General features: G+C 41.3%; 1 protein-coding gene across 5 annotated transcripts in view; it reads left to right on the top strand.

The window, feature by feature from the left end:
* SAMD12 (sterile alpha motif domain containing 12) overlaps nucleotides 1–17520 on the top strand; it is a 185803-nt gene that overhangs the window by 97458 nt on the left and 70825 nt on the right. For 3 of the 5 annotated variants that reach the window (XM_063327445.1, XM_063327442.1, XM_063327441.1), the window contains exon 5: nucleotides 7419–7490. The exons of 1 other annotated variant lie outside the window; for it this stretch is intronic. In XM_063327445.1, the coding sequence (XP_063183515.1) occupies nucleotides 7419–7490 (72 nt within the window). Of the gene's footprint in view, nucleotides 1–7418; nucleotides 7491–10189; nucleotides 11422–17520 lie in introns of those variants that run through there. One more of the 5 variants, XM_063327444.1, reaches the window with a different exon arrangement.

Raw genomic sequence — 17520 nt, 5'->3', positions numbered from 1 at the left:
TTAAAAAAGCCTTACATAACTACACAGAGGAGAAGTTATTTTGAGATTTTTCAATGCGAGTCCTGCTTTTGGCTAGCATAGAGGAGACTGTCCTCAAAGTGGTAGAACTGTGCCATGTGTGATTCTGAGCAAAGCATCCATAGACAGCAACCTGCTGATAGGGCTGAGTTTAAGAAGCATTTTTGGGTTGGGATTAAATGATACCTGCGTTTAAGATGACGTTGGGCCCCCTCCTAAGCTCCTCTGTGAGTTTCATACAGGGCAAAATGCTGCTTAAATATACTGCCAGGCCACAGAATGTGCCAAATTTTCTTCAAAAAAAACCCTTCTCCTGCTAGCAAAATGTGTTAGAATAAGGCTTTATGCTTCATTGAAGATCATCACAGCTGTTGATACCTGTTGAAAGTATTTCTTCAATAAGTTTTCTGCTCATGCTGGTGCTCAGCTACTGATAAATGTACGTGCCCAGTGATAACCACAAGAACAATTTTTTTCCTGCCTTCAATTTCCAAAATAGTCCCATTGAAAACCTGTTACAGTATCCTAGCACTGTATTCTTCCAGGAAGGGAACCAGAGGGCCTTCAAAGATGTATCTCATCTTCTGAGGGAAGAAGAAAAGCCATGTATTCTAGTGATGGATCGTTCACTGGGTTTTAGAGGAACCTTATAACAGAAACATTGCCTTCAGGGTCCATGTCGTGAGTAAACCAGGACCGTGAAACCCCCCACAGCTGAAATGTGTTATAAGGATTTTTACAGCTTTATCAGCCTCTTAATACTAGAGTAAAGTCAGGCTTGATCAAAATTTGAGCTGTTTGGCACTGAGCCCTCCCAGGTTGTCAGAAACATGATGTTAGTTCCTGTTCACCTTGTCTGCTTCTTAGAATCATAGAATCGTTTAGGTTGGAAAAGTCCCTTAAGAGCATCAAGTCCAACCGCAAACCTAACACTGCCAAGTTCACCAGGCCAGGGCGAAGGGAGATTTGTGTGTGCTGCGTGTTGAGGGGCTGGGGGCGGCTTGCTTTGTTGTATTTTTATAAGAAAGCCATGGACCAATTGTGGGAGGAACCTGGGCGCTGCCATTCCAGCTTACATCACTGCGTGTGAGGAGATTTGTGGTCATTTTCCATAATCAAAGCCTTGAAGTACTAGACTGATTCCCATCTTCTGAATTCCCACATATGAAGACCTTCCCTGCTGGGGTGGCTCTAGTACACAGCATGAATGATTGGGAGTTACACACCTGCCTAAAAAGGGACTTGAGTGGTCAGGAAATTTGACAACATGGGACCTTGCAAAGCGCAGAACTAGAAGATATTTGGAGTTAAGAGAATACGACTGCAGGTTGCTGTCTCCCTGCTGTGTAGGCTTTACGGATACAGTAGTATCCGAACTGCCATTGCCTGCTGTCTTTCATGTCCCTTGAAGAAGCATTGCTTCAGATCAGCACATTTCTTTGTCCACCCTGTAAAGAAGTCAGAACAACTGAAGCTTGTGATAGAAGGTCATCCTGTTATACTTCCAGGATGTACTGTTTTCTTTCCTGGGTACATTCTGGACTTGAGGTTTTGGCACCCAAGGAATCATGAGTTCCTTCCGCCAGAAATACTCTTTTTCTTGTCTCTAAAAAACAGCAGATGTTGCCTGTGCGAGCGCTCCAGGTAGGCAGTGTGTTCGCCTTCCCAGGCAGCTGGCGGGGGAAGTGTGTAACACTTGAGGAATCTCGGTTTCACGTCCCTGTGGTGGTGTTCAGAGGCGTGCGTGGCATTTGAAATGTTGACTGTCCTCTTACCAGGCACCCGTTCTTTTGTTTTCATTGTCTTGATCTCACCTTTTTGTTTTCCCTAACCCTGAAGCTTCCAGCTAGTCAGGAAGGGCCTTTGTTCTTATAGCACAAATTGCTATGCAAATGTTTCTTGCATATGCTGCATACATGGCATCTATCCAAGGCACAGAAAAAAACACTGGATATTTCAGAAGAGCTCCAGCAAACTTAATTCCCAGCTGATTTCCTTTGCTCTGTGCTCCTGGTATGCTCCAAAATCTCTGAGAGACCTTGGGAGTTGAACAGAAAGTGTAGCATGGAAACACTGACAGAAATGACCCAAAAGCAGTCCTTTATCCCTTATCATAGGGATAAGTGATACTGTGCTCCAGGACTCAACATGCTAAATTGCCTGATTATAAGTACAGAAATCTTAAGCTTCTTCTTGGTATGGGTTTATTTTCACTATACGTCCATGTCCCTTTTAGTCCTTTCCATCGTATGTCCTTTTTTCCTGTACCACTGTAGGAATCGTAGAACTTGTAGTTAACACTGCTCTTCCAAGACTGCAAAATGACTTTGCTACCATCCGTTAGACTACAAAAGAGCAGTCTTTGTTGTATTTTTCCCACTCCCAGTCAAGGACATTTTCAGCACTTACAGAGGACGTAGGCTCTGGAGTCAGAAGCTGTGGTTGTTCCTGAGAGGTTTTTCAGACTTTAGGCACTATTAAGACTTCTGAAAATCAATTTTTTCAGGTTACAAGTATGCACTGAGGGGTTCTCTGTAGTTTCATTTGTTTTAGCTGAAGCAGAATATTGTATGTGGAGTGTGTATCTGAGCGCAGATAAAATGTTTAAAATACATGCATCAGTGACGATAAATATCAAATTCCATCTATGGCATCAGTTATTTGAATTTCACGTGGCTGGTTTCTAACCTGAAGAATGTGCTTTGCAGTGCAATCAATGGTCCCTGGTAGACCATTGAATTACTATAGTTCTGTTAGTTACCTTTTAGCTATTGCTGTGATGCTAATACATATTCATATCAAATAACTGGGTGATTCGACTGACAGGTAAAATAAGTTCCAATACACTGGACAATTCATTGCAACACACTCTGGATAGGTTTAGCCCAGAATTGTCCTTTAATATGCATAGTATATTAGTTTGGAGTATGAATAAGGAAACACGTATGCAACTATGAAATTTGTATTGATGAACTTCTACGGCAAGATTTTAGCTGTATAATATTACAATGTGCTTGCATTTTTATGTGTTTCTATAAATAATATTGCAACTCAGTCTACTGGGAATGTAATATTGGCTGTTTTGTATGATTGCAAGGACATGATTGCAGTTGTCTGGTTTTATTATTATTATATTAATGTTGATTTTTTTTCATTCCTGCTTTTCAAAATTCTCAGAAGTCAGTCTACTGGAAAATTTGGTCTGGAAAGTTTAGTCCTTCTGAGCTAATGCATACCCCAAACTGTCTTACATGTGTGATGAATAGATATTACATATACACACACACACACACATATATATGTACCCATGTGTAAGTTGGAAAGAGAAGAAACAATTTTGCTTAAGGTTTAAGAAAAAAATTAAAATATTGCTGTTTGTGCTGCAGCCAGTCATGAAAGACTTTCAACTAAATAGGAAAGTTTGGAGCAGTCAGAGGCTGTGATTTAACAACAGCTGTTTGTGATCAGTGCCAGTAGAAATCACTTGTTTTCACCCAGCCGAAAAGAACAGGCTGGTAAAAGGGATTCCAGGAATAGGTACAGTCTTTCACACAGAGTTTAAATAAATCAAGCCTACATATTGTAAGATGGTGCCATTTACAACGTGACATATTTGTCATTTCTAATGAGATTTTTCCAGAAATCAGATTTGGAATAAAGTTAGGGTTGATAGTTGTTTTATAAAAGAATTGAGGCAGTCGGAGCCCTAACTGTACTTCTGACCTCTTAGAAGGTACATAGAAATTTTCACTGCTGGGCTTCTGGTTCAAAACCTGACTGTCTTCATCAGCTAACACATTTATGGTCAGACTGGGTGGATGGCGTTGGAAAGAAGAAGATAAGGAATGCTATTCTCAGTCAGATCCAGTATCCCTCTGTCCCAGTACTCTGACAGTAGCAGATGCTGTTTAGGCAGAGCCCAGAACCCTGTCCCCTCTCTGTGGTCCCATCCCTTTGGGCTCCCCAGCTTCCAGAATTGCTGCATTAGGAAGAGTACTTCCCTGCCTAATTCTTTTAGTATCCATTGAGTATCTGTCTCACTCTGTCATGAAACAAGTTGTTCACAAGTTTTTTTTTACAAACTAGAATATAGTCACCGGCAGCCTGAGTGGTGCCAAAAGCGCCAAAGCCTGACTTGGCATGCCTTCAGTTGGGTATCTTCTGCCTTCCACAGAGGCTCTAAGCAATCCTGCTGTCATGCGCGTGCCGTAGTAGCTGCACGTCCTCTGTATTTCAGATATACCAGTCACACCTCAGACATGTCAGATGAATTGTGCCTGTTGCTTTCCATTGATTATCACAGAAGCTCAGGATAGATGCCAGATGTATTTGTCTACATGGTGGACAACTAAACTTAGGTGAGATCAGTTTGCACTTGCTATGCCTAGATGTAAACTCCTACGCTGAAATAAGTTGGTCTGAAAGCCGGATGAATTGCCCTCTTCACTTAGATGGGTTTTGGTAGCATCATCTTTCTGATTTTATGAACCTGGTGTTGCTGACGGCCTGTATAAATGCGTTCTGTTTACAAAGTGTTTCTCCATATTGGCACTTTTAAGAAATGTGAAAGTCACTTAAACCCTTTTTGAAAATATAAAATTGTTGTTAAAAAAAAAGTTGTGCTGTTTTGAATCCATGAAGGTGAATCTTGCCAAATGGTTCAAAAGCATTTTTCTTCCTGTTGTTACTAGTGTTTATGGCCTGTGCAATAAAGATTTATAATTACTGGAAAGATTTAAGGGAGGCGGGAGAAAAACCCTGTCCGTTTTATGCCTTTGTAAAGTTGCGTTTCTAAGTTGTGTAAAAAGAACCTGTTTTATTTAAAAGCTTCTCTTTTTTTCTTTCGCATACTTTAAAAGCCTTTCTGTAATGTAATTTTAAAAATGAATGTGGTTCTATTCAAATAAAAGTTTACTCTTAATGGCTTTTATGCTTCATATGATAGAGCACCTTCATTTACTTTGTTATACATAGGCAGTCAGCAGTGTTATGAACTGTTTCTTTATTACTAAGCAGTATGCAGATCTCTGGCATCTTCCACAAAGGAAAGGGTGGGTTTTTTAAACGCTTTATTTGACAGGATCATAAAGCATGGGTACTAGCCCAGTGTTTTATGACATGCTCAAGTATGATTAATAATTTTAACTATGCTGGTTCCCCCTTAAGATCAATATTATAGAATTTTTCCAGTCACTATTTGAATGGATTTTAATTGAAATTGATTCTTTATAAAATAATGAATTGAAGTGTATTAACAATGATCTTGTGGTCCTTGATGTAAGGAGTTCTGAACTCTAACAAAATTCTGAACAGTTCTCAAAAAATACCTGATTTTCCTCTGTGAAGCCCAAGTACTCATAAAGCACCTGTGGGGTTTTTTATTTAAGTGCTAATTCCAACAGATGACAGCATGAGTACAGCAGCCTTGATTTTAACATGAATATGAACAGAAATGCGGTGAGGAATTATTACTTTTAAAATAAATCAATTTTTCTGTTTGCAGTTCAGCTACAGCTGTATTGTGTGATCCTAACATTTAAGTATATACGGCTATGCATAGTATTACCTTTAAGGTTTTTATCAGTAAAAACACCTCCCAGTCACCTGACATTAGAAGTTACCCATACAGAGAAAAGATACATTGAGAAAATCTGCGGTGAGCAGCTCAGTAAGAACTTCAGTGTTTTTCCACAGCTAGTACCTGTAAGGGCATGGAGTCAGTGTCACTTTTTTCTCAGTGTAACGGTGACGGGTTGAGTTTTAGGCAAGTGTGTACATGGCAACACCACGCAGTTCTGAAGCTCCTCAACCGCACTAAAGTTTCGTCCACATCCTAGAGCTTATTCTCAGTTAGGCTTATCCACATCGTTGGAAAAGTAGTTGGTTTACATACATTTGGCTTGTACAATGACTTTGACGTGAAGACGACCTGATTAGAAAATAGCCAGACTCAGGAACGTGCACATCATTTTGTATCCAGACAGCCTGGTATAAAACGTCAGGATTCTTGCTTGGCATCTCATTCAACTCTACAAGAGGGACAGAGCTCTCATCCTCAGGAGCTGTTTGGATAAGCAAGTTAGAGACTTTTGCATGTGAACAAAAAGTCATGTCGAGGTTCCCCTTCAAGATTGAGCGCAGTCTGAAGGCATATGCATTGACATGGTCTTAGAGTTTTGAGTCCTCTCCACTAGAAATAGGATTCAGACCTTCCCAGTCAGTTCATCTGGGACACCCAGCTGCCATCAGCTGGCATTTGATGATGTGAGATGGAGTTGAAACAACTCCCACACCTGGGCCTTAAAACGAGTAATTTTGCCACATTCCTTCATTCTTTACTGAGACCAGTTGGGAGGCTTTCTGTCAATAACCTCAGCCGTCAAACTCTGGAGTTCAGTTCTTGTTTTTTTGTGTTGAGCGCGCTCTGTTGTGTAGGACTTTCAGGAGCTGGGTTTTGAGAGAAAGACCTGAAAGAAGAAAAGGTCTGGCACAGCAAAAAGAGAAGGTTCTTACTAACTGGTTATGCCTTTGTTCAGGGAGCAGAATGCAAAGCTTCTGTTGTTAAAATTTACTCTCCAGAGTCCTCCAAGCTGGATGGTTTTTGGTTTCTTTCCTCTTCAGCATATGTCAGAGGTAGAGGTGGAGAGGGAATGGTAATCACATTTCCTTCTTTCTTTAAAGTGTTAGGTCGTTCCAGTCTTCTTGAGAAATGAAGAGGAAAGCCTTCTTTCTTACTCTGTTTTTTTTTTTTGTGTCTTTCATTCCTTTAAGAACTCCTGAGTAACTGAGGATCATTGTTAAAGTTGGGCCAAGAGATTAAATCTTCTGCTGTAGTTTTCTTTTTTGATTTTCCTTTAGCCTGAGTATTTAAGGGATGATTAGCCTACAGTTGTCTGGTGAAGAATTTCTTTACCTTGTTCCAAAGCGTGTGGCTATGTGAAACACTTTTCAGCCTTTCCTTGTGATTTTCTGTCCTTAGGTGCCAAGGTGGTCCAGCCGTATTCAAAGAGTCTTGGATGTCAGAAGGAGCAATCAGCATCGTCTTAGACAATGGACCAGCTTTTAAAAATGTCAGGCAATTAAGGATGCCGATAGACTTTTGAAAATTCCCTATGCTGATCACTCCCACAGTGTCACAGCAGTTATAATTCTTGGTCCAAACTTTAAAGACTTTGAAGCAAACGAACTATATTTCAGCTGAAAGGGACAGGAAAGAGGAAGGGAGGGATAGTCCTACCTCTAAAGCTCCACTGACAAATCAGTTGTCACCTGTGTAGTTTCTGAATGCGTCTTTCTTTAAGCTGAAGAATTATTTTCATGTGTCCAGCAGTGCAGCTGCCATCCATTCTGTTACAGCTGTTGACTGTGACACTAACCACTGATATTGTTGACTTTTGTAGATCTCTACTTAAACCTGGAGCATGGTTTTTTGAGGGTCATAGAAAAGCAGCCAGCCCTTGCAGCCCATCAAGGTAATGAATGTCTTTTTGCTGGGATGTACCTTCATAAAATGAGACATCTATGAGCTTTTTTTGTCCTTTTCTGTAAATGTTTCCTTTAGGTGTAGAGTTTTTTTCAGCTATTGTCGTGAAAATAGTGTTTTATTTTCTTCTAATCCTAATGAGCTATTATTATTGTTTACTGATATTTACTTGCTAGAATTGTTTGTTAAGTTTTCTTTCTCCCTTCTTAAATATCAGCTGCTGTGGTAAGCACTAAATTGCTTTGACCATTGCTTTGTCAGCAACTCATGTTTTCCTTTATTATACCATTACTGCTGTTCTTGAGATCTCTTTGGTTCCCTCTGGTAATGGGAATGTCATTGTTGGAATTTTACTGTACCTCTACATGGCTTAACTGATCACATGATAATTCTGGTCTAAGAATATATGTTTTACTGATTTCTTCAGTGATTTCTCTTGATCCAGATGATCAGAACCCGGGGTATTTGGGTGAGGAATGTAAACAGGTGCTGGGACCAGAAGAGAGGAATGCTTTTATCAAGGATGTCTCCAGGAATTAGGAGCACCTAAAGCTAGTCTCTTCTTTAAGTTTCTGCTGCTCATAATTAATTTGGCTAGAGTCTTTGGGAAAGCCTTTAGATGACTTAAAACTGGATCCGTAGTCATCATGGACACATACTATATCAATTCTAGCATGGTGAGCAAATACAGAAGTAGCTAGTGTACTAAGAAGAATGTAAATTTATGTCTTACCACCAGCTATGGGTTGGTTTTATCCCAGTTATCTTCCTTTGAAAATCTGAGACCTCAACTTTGCTCTTCGTTCTGGGAGGGCAAATGAAGGAGTAATGCTCCATTGATTTCAGCGAAATGTGAAACTAGTTAAAATGAGAACAGGACCAACCCCATTTTTCCTCTACAGCATGAGACTATAAAGCCCATTCTAATCAATGAAGGGTACCAATGACTTTGCTGACCTTTGGATCAAATCCATAAACCTTTTTAGTAACTTAATTAAAACAACAAATACATAAACATAAGTGTTTTGTTCTCTAGCCCAATATAGGCCTCTCTAAAATTGAAGAATGTGATGTCTTGCCAATTTTATTGTATCAAAAATACAATTTGGATATTTTATTCTCTTTAGAATTTTTTCTATATAAAGTTTTTCTATATAAAGCCTATTTTTCACTTGGTCTCAAAATCTCTTTTAATGGTGTGCACTGCCCATGTTATTCACAATCCTAATTTTATAATCACTGTTGAAAATGAAACCCACAAAACTTGCCTTTATCTTGCTCTTTTTATTCATGTTTTTTACTAAAATGGCATAATCAGAGATAAAAACCAGTGTACTTCTTTTAGCGTTAAGCAGTTTGAGGTGTCTTTGTTGTACCTTACATTAGCCAGCTAAAAGTTAGGTGTCTGGTTGAACTCATTGCTCTCATTCCTCAAATACCGAATGAGGAACGACAGCCACCTCCAAAGGTAATCCGTGCCCTTCTAAAACAGATGCCCATGATAGGTGCAACACATTGTCCTCCAGAGGTTCCTGCCTCTGTCAGCTGGAGGACTTGCCATCTAATTTGGGATCGCTAAAATTAAATAGAGGAAAAATAGGCAGTAGCTTTTCCCATTTTTTGCATCTCAGCATGAAGCATATAACAAGTGACATTACCCACTTTTAATTTGCCACCAATCTTCCACTGCCTTAGTATATTAATTTTATTGCCTTTATATGTACCTGTTAGCAAAATTTTGTTATACTATGCCCTTAAATTGTTTTGGGTTTTTTTTTTGACTACAATTGATAAGATTGTCTTTCATATTCTATTACTTTCTATGAACATTTTTTTAACTGAGCTAACTACTGCTCAGTGGTAGTAGAATTAAAGCACCAACCAAAAAGGCTAAAATTAATGAACTACAAGTTCTGGGTTAAGAGGTTTTGAGGCTTTTTCTTACTTGTAATTTAAATAGTCCTTTAGTCAGAAGCAGACAAGGACTCATTTTATATATTGTCTTGGGATAAGGTTATAACTTACCTGTGCTTTGGCAATTTTTGTCAGACATGAGTGCTTTAATAACTGCTGTTAGACAGGTCCTAGTCCTCTGAGTTCTTCCTTTCATCTGGATGTGGTTGAGTCCGATACAAATATTAAACCATTATTATTATTATTTTGTGATCGTGGGTTTTGTTGCCTCTGTGGAGCTGGGTCCAGTCTTACACAGGAAGGCCAGGACCCGCCTGAGAGCCCCAGACAAAATGCTCATTGAGAACTCAGCTTTTGCTTTGTAATTGAGAAAAGTTACTGAAAACTTCTTCCCTTTCATGTAATTGATTAGTACAGTTAATGAAGGTCTAAGTCTCTTGAAAACCATGAACTGCATAGTTTCAATTAAATAGAAAGTGGTAAAACCTATCAAAAAATTACTTGAAATAATAACAGAGAAGAGTGAAAAAACAAGCTGCTTCATATGTCTTCTGTTGGGGCTTTCTAGATCTCCCTTAAAGTTCTCTTACATTCTCATGCAGCTCGTTCGTTTTGTTAAATGCTAAAGCCTTTTACCATCTGCCAAAAGGTTTTATTTTGGGGTTTCCTCTTATGTGGGAGGGTGGTTTCCTCTTTCCCTTCGTGCTAGTTTCATTGCTATCTTTAGGACTCGGAGCTTACTGGAGACCTTCCTGTCTCCCTTTTATTACACAGTCTCCTCCTTCCTCACCGCGAGTTCCTGCTCCTGGGGGCAAAGAGGAAAACAAGAACTGAAGCCGCCTCTTTGAGCTGCCTGGCTGATGCTGACGGCTTTTGTTTTAAACACAGGAGTCCGGTTCCTGGAGTGCAGGGCTGCGTGTGCTCAGCAGACACGTTCCCCGGAGTTGTGTTTTTAGGAATGGTTCCTGCGGGAAGGTGTGCCCGACTGCCCAGCGCTTTGGCTACAGAGTGCAATGGGCTTCTGAAAAAGGGCGCTGTAACCTGGAGCGTTTAATCTAAAAGCAGTTTACTCCTCTCTGTTTGTTAGTCTTTTACCTCAGCACATTAATCCAACCTGTTCTGTCGCTGTTAAGGCATCTGTAGCCATAGCCCTTTAGTTTCTTCCTTTCATGAGAACTTGTAAATGTTTATTTTTTCTATGAACATATCCATTTCCTATCTTTACCTTTCTTCTGCTGTAGAAAAAAAGAAGTGAAATTGGAGGTGTTATATTTGCAGAGGGACAGAATTGTGTCTTTTGCTTTTTTTCTTTTTTTTTCCTGGGAGCAAAATAAAGTGGACGCCAGTCTGGGTTTTTCAGAATAGCTCGCAAGGATACAGGGAATACAGCCGCAGTGGGATGGGAGTGTCCATGTGCCAAGCCACGAACACGGCAGGAGGAGGCAGCAAGCCCCCCAAGGTCAGGCACCTCCTTTTAAATCTCTGCTGTGGAGCTCTTCAGGTACCTGCCACCATCTCTCCTTGAAGGAGATGCTACACCGGGGAAACAAAGGGCTGTGCCTTTTCCCTGCAGCCTCTGCCTGTTGGTGGGAGAGCAGCCGGTGTCCGTGGGGGGTGCAGTCCTGTTACTGCCTGTCCTGATCGGAGGTGCAGCTGAGCCTGTGGCCGGCGGCAGGCACAGGGATTTGCACTGGGTGTCAGATCACCTCCGAGAGCTCTGCCAGGACGCAGGTCAACCACATTATGCCTCTGCTGAGTGCGTTTCTGGCTTTGCTTTTTTGATATTTTTTTTTTTTATCACTGGCATTACACCAACCAGTATGTCAGGTAATAGCAGGAATGGAAGATTATTTTATTTGTGATTAGCTCATCTCTAGGACTCTGAGATGTTCTAATCTCTATCCTTCCATCATCTCCCAGCTCTCTTTGAAGCTCCATCCTTCTTTGGTTTATTTACTCTCCCTCTGTAATTGAGAACTTTCTTGTTGATTGCCATGCAAAATTGTCAGTGCTTAAAAATAAATGATCCATCTTCCATCCCTTTAGTGCATCCCGTTTTTATGACTATAGGAATCTAGTGAAAGGTTGAAATGGGGATGAGGAGGATGAGGGTGTCCCAGGGTGTTACCTGAATGTCTGATATACAGATGAAAAAGGGTGCTGGGATTTGTGTTTGGGAAAGTACCAGTAAAACTGCCTGTTTCTTAGCACTGGATATTTTAATGACATTCAATTCCAAACTCCGAGTACAGCATTGCAGAGAGAGGTCAGTGATGCCCATGTCTAACAGCAGAATGGTGCAACATAACACAGCAGCCTGAGATGGCATTCTCCTGAAAAATGAGAGTCCTGTGTGAAAAAAATTCAAGCAGGAGACAAATGTATCTCCTCATTTAGAAAGCAGGGCATTGTATTCCTGAATAAACAGTTTTCCAAGTTCTCTCCATCACATAGATACATACACATGTACACACTCTAATTGGATAAAAACGTAAACAGTAAATTAAGGATATGATTAAAAATTAAACAGCCACTGCAGAAATCATCAATAGTAAGTGCTTATTAACTTGCATATAACATCCTGCTGGTGTGATAGCTTCAGATTGGCTGCTGAAACTGATTTGCAGCAAATAAGGCCAGCTTTCCAAAAGGATATTTCTGGGTTTCGGTAATCAGACCCTCAGCTCTGATTGCTTGTTTTGTTCCTTCACAACTTTTGCCAGCCTTTTCAAGTAACTGATAATATGCATGACTTTCTTGAACTATAGTGAGTGACATGCTTAATCCTTCGCCCCTGGTACTTAGCAAGGATGAGACAGTATGGGTCTGCCCCAGCTTTGTCTGAAGCTGAAGGGCAAAGTTGATTTATACATATTTTATACATATTCACCTGCCCATCCTAGTGCCACCTCCCCACCTGTGATCGGAAGACCAACCCCATCTGGCACTGCATGGCAGAGGCTACCGTTTCTGCAGAGATGGTCCCTTTCCATCCCCTCTCGTAGCATTAGTGCCCTACTGTCTTGTGTGACTGGCACGTGGAGTCCTCAGAGAATGAGAAGTTTGGCCGTCTTGCTTCAAAGTTAGAGTCAGCGTGGTTTTGAGCTGGAGGAAGTCATTTTCAGTAGAAGTGTTACAGCCTGGATTCAACACTGGCAGCTCAGTGTTAGCTTTAAACATTTAGGAGGAAATTGAAAGAAAGTTAAAGACCTCTCAAAATTGGGGCTAATCTGGCAGGGCTGAGCAAAGCAGGACCTTTTCCAGTGAGCTCTGTCTTCTTGGATGTTTGCTTTTCAGATAGGTTGGATAACATGGATATTTGACCAGTATGTGGTACAAAGGACCTTTTGCATACTTGTTTCCTGCCTTCATATGGCCAAATCTGAGTGCTGCTCACTCCAGAAAGCAGCTGAGCTTTCGGTTTGTTATCTGCGTCTCCTGTGTTCATTTAGGCTGGGGACCTCCTTCCCTCTTTACTCCTGTCAGTCAAAAGCGAGAAATGAGTGGGTGTTAACTTGAGTTAAAGATCTGTAGCCAGCCCAATGTCACTGAGTTGTATGGATCCTGTAAAAAACCCCAACTTTACTCGAATTCTACCTTCCTGTGAGAAAGTAGCACGTCCCCTGAATGGCTGCCAAACTCTTTGAATGTGGCTGCAGGTGCTCAAACGTGGTTTTTGTTAAAACACAGCTGGAAGATGATTCTTGTCATGAACACCTCAGCCCTGTCAGCTCTTTCTGTGCTTGTTCTGCTCCAGTTGGTGTGGTCCGTATCTGGAGCCATACAGCGGGTGGCTCTTTGGTAGCTGCTAGCGTTGTAGTTCAACATTGGCTTCAGCTGGTTTTTGGTGACCTGGACAAATGAGTGGCAAATACTGGAGCGGCTGTTGTCTGTTCAGGGTTGCCTTCAGTCACCTAAACCACCGGCTTGTGAGAGATATGAAGGCTGCCCTGATTGGAGTATTCACAGTAGGAGTTTTTGGATGCAGCAGGGGAATAGTATGAGAAGGGATGCTGTAGCTCTAAGAAACTGGAGGACATAGTGGGTGTTCACCAGGTCTTGGATGCAGAGCAGCATGACTGCAGCTGCTGGGAGCCACTGCTGGAGCCAGGAGCCTGGGTTAGGTGGACTCAGTACGGGCTTCGCTCTTGCTGTCTGTGTTTTGTTTCCTGACTTTGCCAAAGCCTTTCCAGTATAGTTGCACCCCCATCCCAGCCACCGATTCTCAGACTGCGGAGAGAAGGGAGAGGAAGCCAAGGGTGCATGGCGTGCCCAGGCAGAACACGGGGAACAAGGTTGGAAGCCCACTGGCTTGGGCTGGTAGAGCTGAACTGCTGTCAGCAGCAGAGGGAAATCTCTCCAGAGCGGTCTCAAGTGTACAGAATACCTCAGGGAGCAATTCCTTTTCTTCTCCATATCCTGAAGAACAGATGGATCTGACATGTTTATTGCCTTAAGCTGTCTTGTTTTATCAGCACATCAGATCTAGGTGCTTGACAGACGTGCCAAACTCAAAATAAAATTAATCCATGCCCAGTTGTAAAGGTTTTAGCATCTCTAGTTCTTATTTAGAACTATTCTCTTTATTGTCAAACTTAGGCTGTGTATAAATGAGGAGGCATTTTCATTTAAAATTAAGGGAAGACAGAGACAAATAAACTGTTACAAGTGCTAACTGATCTTGTGGACTTTAAAAGCACTGTATCGCATCTCCAGCATTTTGGTTCGGAGCTGTGTCTGAGATAGGCAGCAAAAACGTCAAACTCAATGCAAAGAGGCCAGGGTGAACCACACTGGCAGTAGTGAAGCAAGATTGTGTACATGTTATAGCTTGAATAGCTTGAAATTTTAAAACCTGTGTTACAATTGCAGAAGCATGAAATAAAAGCTTTTTGAAGCCAGCAACATGTTTGCTCAAACGTTATTGCAACACAGTTTTGAATATCAAAAGCTGATTTTATTCACATCTACCCCGTTCCTGTTTCTTCCCCCCAGCACACACTTGGATTCTCTGGGGGATGAGGCAGCAAGTGCTTCTGCATCTTTTTTTACAGCACAGTCTCTGTCGTGTTTTTTGGTTTTTTTACTTCCTCTTCAAAAAAATCAAAGAACTAGAAATTGTGTTAACATACTGCCGTATTTCCAACAGTTGCAAACCGGGTATGAAATATTAATGGTGATTTTAAGTTAAAACTGTGCTACATATTTACTTTGTTAAAGAAAAGCACATTGGATTTATTTGAACTTCAGACAGCAGAGTAAAGTTAGATCTTACAGGTTCCTTGCAATTATTTAAATTCATATTTTTCAATGTATAGCAGTGAGTATTTGCTACTGAAATGCAAAGGAAGTCAGACAACAGAATTGGTGAAAGTCACTGGTTAAACACCTGTTGTTGAAGACCTAAACTCTTTTTTTACTTCTGCAGGTGCAGAGATAATATCTTTTTCATGTTTGTTCAGCTATTTCAATTCAGTGACTAGTTCATTCAAAAGTAAGAAACCACTTGGGAGAGAAAAAAGCTGAAAAGCTTGTTTTCCTCTTTTAATCTATGAACAAAATCTGTGCAGTAGAGGATAAGATCTACCAGTTCTGCGATCTTGAGAAATATGGCAACCAGAACTGGCGTTCAGTTCACCAAGGTAATGCTTCCTTGCTTAATGAGACTGATTACTTAAAAAGTATAATGATAAGCTTATTTTTGCCTTGATTATGTAGCTTATTTGGAAAATACTGTTCTTAAACATTTTTATTACATTTCACTTTTTACACTAAGTCTGTTTTATAATTAAAACTTAACATGAATCATGAATAAAAAAACCCACTACCTAGCATAGTCTATCATTACTCATGCCCAAATATAATGAGAACATAAGGAATGAAAATCAGTCAAGAGTTGTGCATAAAAGTGCCGATCATGTAAACGAACATGTGTGGGTTGTATTTACTGAAAAAGAAATGCCATATTTATTGATACATGCTATATTTAAATTTATGTCAACAAGCTGACAAGTTCAGTATTACATCTGGAGTCTACTGCCCGCAAGCTTAGGACAAGTAGCTTCTGTATTTTTTGAATAGTTAAGAGAAGCATTGGTAGGAAAGGTCCAAGGGGTAAGGAGCATTTTAACTATCAAGGACTATTAGCAGAAAGCAGTTGTATGGAGGCCACAGAGGAGCAAGGGGTCTTTTCTGGTGTAGAGGTCCAGGCACACAAAGGACGAGGAGGTAGCTGGGAGAAGCCAATGCGGATTTACTAAGGGCAAAACACCCTGATTGCTTTCTGTGATGAAAGAACTGGCTGTGTGGACAAGGAGGGAACAGTGCATGTTGTATACCTTGATTTTCCAAACACCTTTGACGTGATCTCCCATGGTGTCCTTGTAACCAGATTGCTGATTTATGGAATGGATAAGGAGACAACAAGTGGATGGAGAACATCGTAGCATCCCTAAGGGATTGACAGAGGGCACAACACTGTCCAAATACCTTTTTTTAGTGACCATGATGATGAGACGGGGTGCACCCTCAGCAGGTTTGTGGGATGATGACAAATTGGGGACAGCACTTGATGTGCTGGAGGGCAGCACTGTCACTCAAAGCGATCTGGACAGACTAGAGAAGTGGGCTGACAGAGACCCTAGGAAGTTCAACAAACACACATGCAGCATCCTGCATCTGTGATGGAATAAACCCCTGGACCAGTACAGGCTGGGGACTGACTGACTGACTGGGGAGCACTTGGCTGAAAAATACCTCGGGGTCTTGATAAACAGCAACTTGAAGGCAAACAAACAGCGTGCCTTTGCTGCAAAGGAGGACAACATCCTGGGCCGTACAAGGAGCAGAGTAGCCAGCAGGTCAAGGGAACTGATCGTTCCCTTCCGTTTGGCACTAGCGAGGTGACATCTTGAGCAGTCTGTGCAGTTTTGCGCTCAGTACAAGGAAGACATTGACAGACTGGAGCAAGTCAATGGATAGGTCACCAAGATGGTCAGGGGCTGGAGTACCTGATGTAGGAAAAGAGGCGGAGGGCTGGGTTTGTTCAGCCTGGAGAATGTGAGGCTTGGTGGCTCTTAACTGCTGTCTGTGACTGCTGTTTGGGAGGGTGCCGAAAAGACAGAACCAGGTTCTTCTCAGACATCCACGGGGACAGATCAAGAGGTGCCAGGCACAGCCTGCAATACTGAAAATGCTAACTAAATCCAAGGGGGGAAAAAAGTGTGGTCAAGCAGTGGAATGGGCCCAGAGGTGTGGATCTCCATCCTTGGAGATATTCCAAATTTGACTGGACACGGCCCAGGGCAGCCTGCTCTAACACTAACCCTGCTCCGAGCAGGAGGTTGAACTAGAGACCTCCAAAGGTGCCTTCCATCCTGCATGGTTCTGTGATCTGATAGATGCCAGTGTGGGGGCGAATTGCCAGAGCTTCCCTTTGTGGGTCGCTGTAGGGAAACAGGAACCATTAGAGGTGTTGTATGTGATTTGCATTAGGCATCTGCTGGGGTGTAGGTTGAATCTCACTGGGAGATCCTGATCTCCTCTCTGGAGTGACAAGCTTAACAGGTGCCTACCTCTGGATCTTGTCTAGGCTGTCTAATAAAAGTTAAAATCTAAAAAGGGTTACTTGTGTTTCTGAGGGCAAAGGAAATTAGTGAAGGCATTTACTTTATGCTTTATTCTGAGTCATCAGAAGGAAGAGGTTGAGAATTTGAAGGCAGAAGGCAATGAGAGTGAAAATGATCACAAAAGAATTTCTGCTCTGAAGGAGAGAAAGGAATGAGTAAAAGCAGTTGAATAATGTCAAAAGACTTTAAAAGAGATAGTTTCTTTGAACTTTGGAAGGGATAGGTAATGGATAGGTATTTTCCCTCCTTTCCCTGGCAAAGGAGGGAAAAAAAAGTTCAAGGGAACTGACAGTTTTTTGAAAGACAAGATACTGCAGACACGGCAGCAGATTGTCCCATTGAAGGAGAAAACAAAAAAATATCACAACTACTTCAGGACTGCTGCAATTACTTGAAAATCAGGAATACTATAACTAATGGGAACAGGAGAATGCATTGCTAAGGGAAAAAATTTAAAAGTAGCACAAACACCTAGTT

Source organism: Chroicocephalus ridibundus, chromosome 2 (genome assembly GCF_963924245.1).
Source record: "Chroicocephalus ridibundus chromosome 2, bChrRid1.1, whole genome shotgun sequence".
Lineage (NCBI taxonomy): Eukaryota > Metazoa > Chordata > Aves > Charadriiformes > Laridae > Chroicocephalus > Chroicocephalus ridibundus.
This window is presented reverse-complemented; position numbering and strand designations above follow the sequence as displayed.